This window comes from Papaver somniferum, unplaced genomic scaffold (genome assembly GCF_003573695.1).
Source record: "Papaver somniferum cultivar HN1 unplaced genomic scaffold, ASM357369v1 unplaced-scaffold_135, whole genome shotgun sequence".
In the NCBI taxonomy this organism is placed as follows: Eukaryota; Viridiplantae; Streptophyta; class Magnoliopsida; order Ranunculales; family Papaveraceae; genus Papaver; species Papaver somniferum.
Genome location: NW_020622713.1, coordinates 10943170 through 10955850, shown reverse-complemented (window position 1 = coordinate 10955850; position 12681 = coordinate 10943170). Strand labels below are relative to the sequence as shown.

General features: G+C 37.1%; 2 protein-coding genes and 1 non-coding gene across 3 annotated transcripts; 1 reads left to right on the top strand and 2 right to left on the bottom strand.

Annotated features, from left to right (window-relative positions):
• Positions 1-127: 127 nt before the first annotated feature.
• Positions 128-3984, bottom strand: LOC113334156. Its single transcript, XM_026580500.1, has 5 exons — positions 2708-3984; positions 2432-2582; positions 2136-2234; positions 1671-2029; positions 128-994 (listed from the first exon to the last, which is right to left on the bottom strand). Exons 1-4 carry the CDS (start codon positions 2755-2757, stop codon positions 1829-1831), a joined length of 501 nt encoding a protein of 166 aa, XP_026436285.1. The 5' UTR covers positions 2758-3984; the 3' UTR covers positions 128-994; positions 1671-1828.
• Positions 287-726, bottom strand: LOC113334100 (probable mediator of RNA polymerase II transcription subunit 37c). Its single transcript, XM_026580437.1, has 2 exons — positions 613-726; positions 287-502 (listed from the first exon to the last, which is right to left on the bottom strand). The coding sequence occupies exons 1-2, from the start codon at positions 724-726 to the stop codon at positions 287-289; spliced, it is 330 nt and encodes a 109-aa protein (XP_026436222.1).
• Positions 3985-6578: 2594 nt separating the features above from the next.
• TRNAD-GUC lies at positions 6579-6650 on the top strand. The gene has a single exon. It is a non-coding gene; the product is annotated as a tRNA-Asp (tRNA).
• Positions 6651-12681: the final 6031 nt, after the last annotated feature.

Here is a 12681-nt window from a genome sequence, read left to right as displayed (position 1 = left end):
CTTGGAAAAGATGAAATCAGAAGATCTCTTGTAATGATATGAGTGAAACTACCAAATTAAGCTTAGAATATCAGCAACAGGTTATGGATAAGAAATGCTCTGGGAATCTGTTCAAGTTTACTAAACATTGAAAAATTCAACAAACTAAAACTGAAATATTTCCATTAAGCATATCTATAAAGTTCAATCAGTACCATCATTTTCTTAGAGAAAAATCAAACTTAAATATTAAATTAAAGTGACCTAAATAAAATGAATCCCCTCCATCAGACCTCCAAGCAGTCGGTCATATCCCACCAAAACCACCCATGTCAGGTCCAGCACTATCTTGGTGCATCTTAGCAGTAATTTGGTTGCAAACACTCTCCAGCTCTTTCATCCTGACATCAGATTCATCCGCCTCTGCTAGCTCGTTGGCATCAAGCCACTGAGTGGCAGATTCAATAGCATCCTGGATTTTCTTCTTGTCAGCTGGTGCTAACTTCCCAGCAACCTTCTCGTCCTTATTGTATTCCTCATATTGTAAGCATAGTTTTCAAAGCATTCTTCGGCTCGACTTTCTTTCTGCTTGTGTTGTTCATCCTCCGTCTTGTACTTTTCTGCCTCTTGCACCATCTTCTCAATTTCCTCCTTCAACAACCTTCCTTTATTAATAGTAATTGTGATATTGTTCTTCTGGCCTGTAGTTTTATCCTCATCAGAAACACTATTTTGAGATAATGACATAGACTAAACTCATAAATCCAATTCAATTTTCATCTTGTTCTTGAGATGGCATTTGCATTTAAAAATTAAAAAAAACTATTTTGAGATAATGACGTAGTTTAGACTCATAAATCCAATTCAATTTTCATCTTGACATAGCCGTAACATGCATATCCAACTGCTGAATAAAACTTTTTACGAAGTGTTCATATCTCACACAAGCATGAATTGGACAATCATACATTTGTCGTAAATTATCAGACTTCTCCCTGACTTCATTCTCCATAACCTATGTTAAACACAATAAACAAACTTGCATTAGTGTTTATACCAAAACAAGAATCCAGTCTAACTTCGTCAAATAAATAAATAAAAATTTCGGTCCCCGACTTGGTAAATGAAGATACCTTGCTAATTATATTAATTAACACAAAGTTTGAGAGTCCTTTTGAGTCCATGAAAACTCCAACGAACTTTCTTCAATGAACCATATTGGTTCGTAAAAAAAGTCGGTTTTTCCCAAATATACGCTCCTTAATGGGCTCATGCTATATCAAGTAATTTTTATGATGACTTGCTTTTTGACGATGCATTTTTATTTTATCAGGTTCGTGATCATTTTCATTATTTATTATTCTCCCAATAATTTATATATACGTGAAGATCTCGTAATTGCACTATTTTGTTAGGATAGTTCAAAAGATGTTCGACATCCATAATACTTTCGTAAGGAAAGTTGAAGTCTTATAAATTTTATGACTACTACCCTTTATCCGTATTTAAGTCTGTTTCAATATAATTCTTACTCCACAAATATTATCTATTAATTTGTTATCGATAAACAAATAAGCTAGCCAACTAAATAATATCTTTTTGGTATTCCCAAAGGCATGCATTTATGGAAATTAGACTATAAGAGATAAAAGAATGAATTGTTGCATGTGTTGTCGAGAATGATCACATACCTTTAAGCGTTTTTTGAGTGAATCCATATCGGTACATGGATCTCCGTCATTTGTTAAATTGTCTTCTCGGATCTCCACTCCCAGACGCTGTAATTTCTCGGCGAAAACGTTTTCCGACGTTTTGCTTTCCTCACAGGCACTGGTGATGTCATTTCCCACTAATTCTGCAGCAGCCAGTTTTTACGTTCTTCTGGAAGATCAAGATGGACAAGGGACTTTAAAAAATCCAACATTGTAGCATCTTTTATTTGTGAAGATGAAAACTCCTCCTCCGGAAATTCAGCAAGAGACCTTAAAAATTCCGATATTGTGGCATTTTTCATTTGTGATTTTAAAAAATCCAACATTATGGTTTTCACCTGCGTATATATCGGATTCCAACAAATTAGGCCTCGACTAAGAAATAAATCAGTACGTAAAAAGTTATTGATAATAAAAAATTAATTAAATCAAGAATATGCTAACCTTGAAAAATTCTTTTTGGACCTTATAAAATTCAATGTCGCCACTGCGATAAGTGGCCAGTAATTCACGGTGATCAGCACCGAGAATACAATTAATTCTCTGCGAAGTAAAGGATTAGTCAGTCATAGGTTTTGATGAATATACTATTTATTTATCTATAAGATATCAACTGGTACAAGACACACAACAGAACTTCGATAAGTTAATCTATAAAAGGTTAATAATCTGTAAATTGATTTTATTAAAAAAAAAAACAAAAAAACGTGATAATCACCGTAAAGACCGACGGTACTTACTTTTAGGATCCTTAATTCGGTGAGCAAATCTTCAGTGGATTCATAAAAATAAGAATTGATGTGTACATCGCTCAGGTAATCATGAAGCACCTTGAATTTTTCTTCCTCGTCCCGAAGTTTCCAATTGTCCAGAACTTTTTCCATCAAATCCCTGAAAACAGAACACCATGCGTTTAATTGATTGATGATCATGAGATTGTAAAGCAGTAAAATAAATTGAGATGATTATCAATTCATAAACAAGTGAAGAGATAATTAATTGAATTTGCACCGTACCTATGAGCATCCGAGTATTTACTGTATTTCGGATCAAATTCACCAAACATGGTCGTTCTTCTTCTTCTTCTTCTTCTTCTTCTTCTTCTTCTTCTTTCTTTCTTCTTCTTCTTCTTCGTATTAGTTTTGGGAAACTGTTCTGATCGGCGGTTTCTCACGATTTTGTGTCTTCAGAAGAACAACCCTTGTTCCCTATTTATAGTTAGGCTTGTAGTCGATATGGAAACAGGAATGGTTGGGTCCGGATCGTCTGTACCCAGACTCTCGTGAACCCTCTGTGCTTATCGATATGGTCGGGACAGCTGTCTTGCCTAACTAACGGCATGTAATCTTCCATATTTGATCCTTGGGATTATCCCAAGAATTGCTTCTGTTCCCAGCAATCCAGAGACTCCAAACGACAATAAGAGGGAGAGTTCTTGGGGCGCCGTTATTATATTTTGTGATATAGTTAGTGAGGTTAGGGAAAAGGCAGTGAGGCCCAATTCAAAACAAAAATAAAAGGAAAAGAATTCCAATTCAAAACAAAAAGAAAAGGAAAAGAATTCACTTTAAATTTCCAGATGAGTTCACTTTAAATCATTATGCTTTTAACGATTATTTTGGAGAGCTGTTTTGGAGAGAGGATGAGCGAAAAATAAAAACCTTGAACTCAGCTGAGGAGAATGCAGCTTTGTCAAGAGGGAAATTACAGGAGAGCTAATTTGTTAGTTAAACTCGATAGTTTTTAGCTAACAAGAGCAAGAATGACATTTCAGAGAGCCAAAGTCAAAGGTTTTAAAGAGGGGGATAAGAATACACATTACTTCTAAATGATTGCTAATGCAAAGAGAAGAAGAAACTATATAACAAATCTGGAGATAAATGGTATGGATGTTTTTAATCAAGAATCCATTAGGGAGGAGATAAATGATTATTATACCAATCTTTTTACTGCCACTAATTCAGTAAATCCTTTATTTGATAACATGGGCTTTATTCTTTGGATGACACTCAAAGAAATTGGTTGTAAAGAGTTTTTGATGAAAAAGAGGTGATGTTGGCTATGAAGAGATGTGGTACTAATAAAGCACCTGGCCCCGATGGATATATCATTGAATTTTATGGAGCTTGTTGGAGTTTTTTGAAAGTGGAGGTAATGGCAGCTATTAACGAATTTTACAATAAAAAGAAGCTTGACTGAAGATTGAATATGTCTTTTCTTAAACTTATATCTATGGATTCAGCAACAACAAAAGACTACAAACCACTTAGTCTTATAAGCCGTTTTTATAAAATAATTTCAAAGGTTTTAGCTGAATGATTGAAGGAGGTTATGCCTAGTCTTATAAAATTAAAAATCAACAAATTAGTGGCGATTCCTTTGCTAGATGGTTCCACTCGATTCGACTCGGACTCAGTACAAAGAGGAAGTAATTTTTGACAAGGAGAATGGTGACTAAGTTTTCGAGGGAAGAAATCACCTCTATAACGGAAGGACTAATCTCTGCTGATTAAATGCTTCCTCTATAACGGAAGGACTAATCTTCTGTTGTAAATCTGCCCCACCATTTAAATGTTTGGAAAAATTCTTAAAGCTAATCTCCAAAAACTTGACCTAGCTTTCAGTTTATAACTCCGATCGGAAATCAATGGTCAGTGCATCTGAATCTCAATTACCCATCAAATCAATTTGAATTTCATCTACTTCCAATTTTCGATCTCATGTGAGGTTGTATCTGTTCTTGATTGGTTATTTTAGATCAATCAAAGATTCCTTTAGCTGTTCAAACTTTGGTAACATAATTGTTGAAGACTAATAAAGATGAAAAATTCAATCTTATTTCTATGCTATTGGGATCTGGCATATCAAGCATATGTGTCAAGGATTATAGTTCTTGTGCATAATATAAAATGATTAGGCATTTCTTCAACAATTAGGTGTTTACTCTAGATATAATATGTTCTCATTACTGCTAGTAGGTTATTTGCTCATCTTTTGCTCTTTTTTGTGTACTGCATTTCTTCAACATTGTATTCTTAGAGACGTACGCCGCTTGAGGACCTGATAAAATGAGTTCCTCCCTGGATGGAGATTCCAAGAATGAGGACTGCCACTAAGATAAAGTGGTATAGGTTGGTTATTTTGTCCCATTATTTTGTCCCTGATCATCATTCTTCTTATCTATTCTTCTTGTCCTAATATATGAATTTAAGCAAAAAGTTACGAGTTGTTGGGGACAAAAAATAGTGTTGTCAGGTCACGACTCACAAGTACAAATAGATTACACATTTGTGGTGGGCCTCACCTGTTTTATTTGTCAGAAAATACATGACCCTATTATCAATTTATATTTTTATGATGATGTGATTGCGTATTGTCTCTTGGTTAGATTTATCAACCGTAGATGATATAATTTAGATCATGTAGAAGAGATCCAACTGTAGCAAGCTTCTATTTTATTGATGCTCATTTTATTCTATATTTGCACCAGCTTGTGTACATCATGATTAATGTTTTCCTCAAAAACAAAAGATAATTACGTTGATTATTAGATGGCAACCATCTGACCGTTATCCAACAATAAAACAAACACGTCAAGGCTTAGTTGTTGTATCGGTGCCTGCAGGTTCAAAAATAAGTGTGTGCACCTCCTGGTGCAAGTGCGCTAATATGAAAAGAACAGTATTTCTGATCTAAGTCCATTAATATTGTCGCTATTAAGCATCGCGAAAAGGACCATTGGGATGGTCATAGAAAGCTAAGTTTCAACTCTGACGAATAACAACGTAAGCACTAATCACTATCTTATCCAACGACCAGGAAGGTGTTTGCAAAGATGTATTTGCTGGCGAGAAAATGCAACTTCTTATTAGGATGCGAAGTTCCGTCAATTTTGTGCGAAGAGGGTAATCAACATCTGTACTTTCTAAAAGAAAAATATGAGTTTAGAAATTTTCGTCTTATAGTTTATCGAAGAATTAGTTTTGAAGTTGGGGAATCATATGATGATGATGCTCCGGAAAGTACTTGATAAGGTTCCTCATGTCAGCATTTGACACTCTATTTTCAGAGTTTCAAAAAGTAACCATTATTCTAGAATTGTAGCAGAATGACGACGACGAATTAACAGGTGCCAACAAGATCTCAGCTGATCCGCATTTATTGAAAGAGTTGCAATCAAACCTACAGTGCGCTGAGGAGAAGTTGATGATGACAAATGCTGGGATTCTCGACCTATAAGGATTGAAAAGTTCAGCAAAGCTTTTATTGTTAACTTCAGAACAAGACCTTGATTATTTTACTTCAGAAGAAAGGAACAACAGAAAGAGAGGAGGGGATAGGATTGTGCTGCGTAATATCGTAGCCCTTTCTTTGTTTGTGGTTGTTTAGTACTTCATGCATGGTTTGTCCCAAAACAGTTTCTTTTGTTTTAAGTTTGTCCAAGCTTGGAGTTGCAATTCCAGCAGCCACTATAAATGTAGATAGATTATATGGCAGAAGTAGAAATAGAGAAAGGGATACTTAAATTTTTGCTCACTAGGTGCTTTTAAATCCAATTCTGCATCCACACTTTTGATGAGCACAGATAACTGTGCATGGCTGCATGATATGGCTTGGGATGTACCAATCCAAAGTAATGGAGGATTTGTCTTGTTTGAATTTTGGTACACACTTAAACGAATTGGTATGCGAAATTTGTAACTGTAATGTAAACTTGTATTTACTTCTTTTTTTAAGTAAAGACTAAGCATTAACTTGTTCTTTTTTTAAGGCTCTCCTGGGATACACACTGATACTTCATAATCCACGGCGGGTTATGTATATATTAAAGCTCCTGGATTATACAACGTATATCAATATTTTGATTTGACCAACTTAACAAATCAAGTCGTTGTAGTATAGTGGTAAGTATTCCCGCCTGTCACGCGGGTGACCCGGGTTCGATCCCCGGCAACGGCGTTTTTTTTGTTTGTTTGACTGAACAAACGTAGGGCGAGTGGGATCGGTATCACTGGGTAACTTCTGCGCACACAATTTTTTGACTCGCCCGCTCCGAGCTGGGAGTTTTATTTGCATGACCTTGTCTTTCTTGCAGAATCCAGAAAATGTATTTTGGGGTTAACAAAACAATCAATGTATTGGTTGTGATTTCGTTATCATTTTTCTTTCAAAGCTCTCCTGGAATCGTCTTAGCCAAGAAAATGCAAGTTGTTCAATAAGAAAACACCATAATGTGGAACAACCAATGGCTCCAACCAATGTCGAGTCTTTTTTCTCAAAGATATGTAAAACTATTCCCTTACAAGCACTTCAAAACCATTTACTATGGTATGCCGCTTAGTTTTTGGATGGGCATTTGGATCGGCACTTGCTGAGCAATTCAAGTTGAATACACCAGCAAGAATAAGAATCATCAACCAAAATCAAGTTTGGAGATTTCAGAGTCTAGTTTGCCAGATGGATACCGCCATTGCACTCTCTAAACCCAAAATAATGGCTGCCGGCAGCAAAATTATTTCCTGGAGATGGCAGCACTTCATATGTTATGTACAAATCTATACCGTCGTTTTCGATTAAAAAAAAAAAACAAAGAACACAATTGCCACTAGTCCATGCGCACTCTCTCGTTCATAACCAGGCAGCAGCATCTCATGGATTTGCTTGCCTTTGATAGGAGGAAGTCGCTGTTTTTTTACCCAATCCGTCAAGAAACACCTTTTGATGGAGAAGGGCAACAAACAAACCCTCAAGAAAAACTCCCACATCTCTCCCTTCTGATGATGATCTGCAGCCTAGGACCAGGACTACTTTACTTATAGGATTCAACTTCTTCGTCTAATGTTTGAGGGTATTTAAGTCTACCTGTTTGGTCCTACCAGCCTGAGAAACTTTGAAAGGAATTCTTTCTTGAATGTTTCCCACACCAGTTCTCCAGTTAGTCCATATGAAAGGTAGACCAGGGAAATTCAAAATGCATAACTTCACATTCTTTTTGGAAGTACGCGGAATGAGATTCATGTCCCCAATGATGGACCAGGGATTAGAATGAACATGCAATTCCCATCGACTTAAACTAAGGGTCCGTTTGGCATGGGCGTAATAGAGGGAGGTAGTGTAGTCAACGATGTGGTCAAGGGATAGCATTCACTTTTTTTGTGTTTGACATGGATCGACTGCACGTAATAGCAACTAAGCGGTAGTTCCTATTACCTCCACTAGGTGACTTTGAATGTTCACCTCTCAACCTCTGCATTGAATGTCGCCCTCTATTGCACACATAAAAACTCCCTTTGACCAAATTGACTCCAAAGACTTTGATGATAAATATCAATTTTCGTTTGATTTTATATTTGTCAACTGATTTATGTGGTTTTCATCAACCCTTCTTTCTCATCTCTGCAATTTTAGTTACCTACGTCACAATCAAAACTAATTAAAGAAACAGGTAGAATTGATATTTTAGTCTGTTGGAACAAAGGAGAATATTTGGTTTCTCTATTTATGATTGGCTTACACTGCAAGAAAATATTCTCTATATATGTTGCTATCTATACGAATATGTGGCATGTATAGGATATATATATACACTTCTTGTAAAACCTCCATTGATAATAAGAAACCCTAATCATTCTTCTCCAGTGGACGTAGGCTATAGCCGAACCACGTTAAACTGTGTTTCTTCTTTAATCTGTTTTAGTTAACTGCATAACATCTTATGCATATCCAATATTGACTGCATAACATCTTATGCATACCAACATGGTATCAGAGGATCGTTAACGATCCTGGCCGTTTCTCTGTAATCAAGTTTCGTTTCTCTGTGTGTTTACTATGGCACAATCAGATCATAATACTAGTTTGCATTTAACCTCTGTCTCGCTGAATGATGTCAATTATGTCAGCTGGTATAGGGCTGCTGCTCTTGCTCTTGGGGGTAAAAGAAAGTCTGGGTATATTGGTGAGAATAGTACTTGTCCAGATGCTAAAGATCCAAAGTATGAAGATTGGATTGTTGATGATCAACTGGTTCGCACGTGGCTTCTCCAGTCGATGGAACCACATATTTTGGAAATTTTCTCGTTTTCAGAATCTGCAAAGGATTTGTGGAAGTCTGTTGCTAGACTGTATGGCTTACAGAATAATGATGCTCGGGTGTTTGAGCTGAAGCGTGAGATTGCTGAGGATGCACAAGGTACGAAAAGTTTTACTGAGCATTTTGGTTATTTAAAAAGGAAGTGGGATGAACTGCATACATATCGTCCTCATACAAGCGATGCCAAAATTCTCTTAAAGAGGGTTGAGGAGGATACAATTTTTGATGTGCTCAGTAGCCTCACATTAGAGTATGAATCTCTTAGAAGCACTATTCTCATGAGTGCTGAATTGCCAAGTTTGTCTAGTGTCTGTGCGACTGTGCAACGTGAAGAGACACGCAAGAAAGTTATGAATCCTGTTTCTAAAAGCATTGTAGACCTGGATGCTGCTGAATCCAGTGCTCTTCTGAGCTCCAGAGATGATAAACGAAGAGCCATGCCATTTGATAAGGACAAGACTTCTCGTGCTAAGGGTAAGAGAGAAGTTTTTCATTGTGATCATTGTAATAAAACTGGTCACACCAAGGATCGTTGTTGGGATATTTATCCTCATCTTAAAGCTAATTTTGACAAAAATAAGCTTGCTCGAGCTGCTGTAGCTGACAATTCATCCTTTACCATAGACCAGTTGAAGGATTTCTTTCACCAGTTGAGTAATAAGAATGAGCGCAAGGCCAACCATACTTCAGGTAACCTGCTAGCCTTTCTTACTACGCCTGTTTCCAACCGTCACATTTGGATTATTGATTCAGGAGCTACAGATCATATGGCAAATGATCCTTCGTCAGTTCATGCATTTATTCGCAGCTCTCATAAAAATGTGTCTGTTGCTAATGGCTCTACTGCTCCTGTACTGGGCAGTGGGAAAGTGCATTTTTTTCCAGATTGTCCGCCATCTAATGCACTTGTTGTTCCCTCGTTTCCTACTCAATTGTTATCTGGTCAAATCACTAATTCTCTGAATTGTGATGTTACATTTACCCCTACCTCGGTCATCTTTCAGGATCGAAAGACGAAGAAGACGATTGGTAGAGGCATCTTTTCTCATGGATTGTACCTGTTACGCTCTAGTGACATGGCATGTCTCACTCAAGATCAACTCCGCAGTTTCTTTATCATCAACGACTTGGACATCCTTCCAGTCGTTTTTGTCTAGGATTTTTCCCACTTTTTCTGTTCAGTCTCAAGTCTGTGATGTTTGCCAGTTTTCTAAACAATCTCGTTTTCCATTTCCTAACTCTGTGACTCGAGCTACAATGCCTTTTGAATTAATTCATTCTGATTTATGGGGTCCTGCTCCAATTGATGCTTATGATGGGTATAAATATTTCGTTATCTTTATAGATGATTGGTCACGTGCTACATGGATCTATTTACTCAAATCCAAAACTGAAGTTTCATCTGTATTTGTGGATTTTCATTGTATGATCCGCAACCAATTTGATGCACAGGTTAAAATTTTAGATCCGATAATGGCACTGAGTTTGTCAAAGGCCCTCTTCCAGGTTATTTGCGTAGTCATGGTATTATCCATCAAACTAGCTGTGTTGGTACTTCACAGCAAAATGGTGTTGCTGAAAGGAAACTCCGTCATATTCTGGAAACAACCCGTGCTCTTATGATTCAGATGCATGTTCCAAAGAAATTTTGGTCTCATGGTTCTCTGACGGCCACTTACTTGATCAATCGTCTGCCTAGTCTGTGTGCTTGAGTTCAAATCTCCATTAGAGGTTTTAAAACATCATCAGCCTGATTTCTCATCTTAGAGTTTTCGGTTGTGTGTGTTATGTACATTTACAGGCAAAGCATCGTGATAAACTGGATTCACGGGCAACTAAGTGTGTGTTCTTTGGTTACTCTTCTACAAAGAAAGGATATATTTGTTATCATCCACCCACTAGAAAGCTACAGATTTCTCGTGATGTTGTGTTTGATGAAACAGTGGCTTTTTCAGTGTGATTCTGGCAGTCGGTCTCAGGGGGAGTGTTATACAGATTTGGCCCACTTCCAGTTATTAATGAGATACCTACTGCAACAGATTCCCACAGAGATAATGGTGATGGGTAGAGTTGGTGGACTTACCTACTGCAGTGTTGGATGTGCATAATGAAGCAGTTCATGAAGAAGCTTCAGACAATAATGTTAATGTTACTGATGATAATACAGGACTACAAGATGTGCCGCATCAAGTTCCAGAAACTGAGGTTATGGTTCCACAACCAGTGGTACCAATTGTCAGAACCTCAAGTCGTGAGAAGAAGGCTCCAGAGAAATACAAAGATTTCTTTACATATCATTCCGCTGCGTATCCTATACAAGCACATTTAACTTATGATCATGTAGGTTCTTCACACTCTGCATTTCTAAGTGCTATATCCAGTCATCAAGAACCTAAAAACTATAATGAAGCAAAGTCTAATCCAAAATGGAGGGCACCAATGGAGAATGAGTTACGTGCCTTAGATGTAAATAATACATACAGTATTGTCAAGTTGCCTCCCGGGAAGAAGACTGTTGGATGTAGATGGGTGTACAAAATTAAATACAGAAGTGATGGAACTGTTGAGCGTTATAAGGCAAGATTAGTGGCAAGAGGTTTTACTCAGAGATATGGAGAAGACTACACAGAAACTTTTGCACCAGTTGCAAAGATGAATACTTTTCGTGTTCTTATGTCTCTTGCAGTTAATAAAGATTGGAAATTGTTTCAAATGGATGTGAAGAATGCATTCTTACAAGGTGATCTAGAAGAAGAGGTGTATATGAGTATACCACCTGGACACCCTCGAGAAGGAGAGAGCAATATGGTTTGCAAGCTTAAGAAGGCAATATATGGTTTAAAGCAATCACCACGTGCATGGTATGCAAAGCTAAGTTCAGTACTCATCCAGAATAAGTTCAAAAGGAGCTCTGCCGATTCTTCCTTGTTTATTAAAAGAAGTAATCTTGGTACAACTATAGTTCTAGTGTATGTTGATGACCTTGTGATTACAGGAGACAATCAACAAGAAATTAGAAATCTTAAAGCAATGCTTCATTCCAGATTTGACATCAAGGATTTAGGAATACTGAAGTATTTCCTGGGATTAGAAGTTGCTTACTCAAAGAAGGGTTTTTTGAATCAAAGAAAATATGTGTTGGACCTGCTGAAGGCTACAGGAAAAATGGGAGTAAAGCCTTGTGATACTCCTACAGAAATTGGCAACAAACTTGATAATGATGGTGATGTGTTAAGTGATATTGGGTCATATCAAAGGTTAGTAGGCAAGTTAATTTATCTCACTGTTACCAGACCTGACATAGCACATGCAGTAAGCTTAGTCAGTCGTTATATGCATACACCTCGTGTTAAACATCTAAATGCAGTAACTAGGATTCTACAGTATTTAAAAGGATCACCAGGAAGAGGAGTTTTGATGACAAAGAATGAAGCCTATTCAATTTCTAGCTACTGTATAACAGCATATTCAGATGCTGATTATGCTGGATGTCCAGTTGATCGTAAATCAACAACAGGGTACTGCATATTCTTTGGTGGTAATCTGGTTACATGGAGAAGCAAGAAACAAAATGTTGTTTCTCGATCAAGTGCTGAAGCAGAATACAGAGCCATGGCTTCAACAACTTGTGAGATTGTTTGGCTGCGAGCATTACTTAAAGATTTGGGTTTTCTGTCACCTCAGCCAGCTAAGATGTTTTGTGACAATCAAGCAGTGATACAAATAGCATCAAATCCCACCTTTCATGAGCGTACAAAGCACATAGAAGTGGATTGTCATTTTGTTAGAGAGAAGGTATTGGCCAAAGTAATATGCACTCCCTTCGTTCGTAGTCATCAACATCTGGCAGATGTTTTTACTAAGGGTTTACCTGTCAAGCAATTCAATGGAATTCTA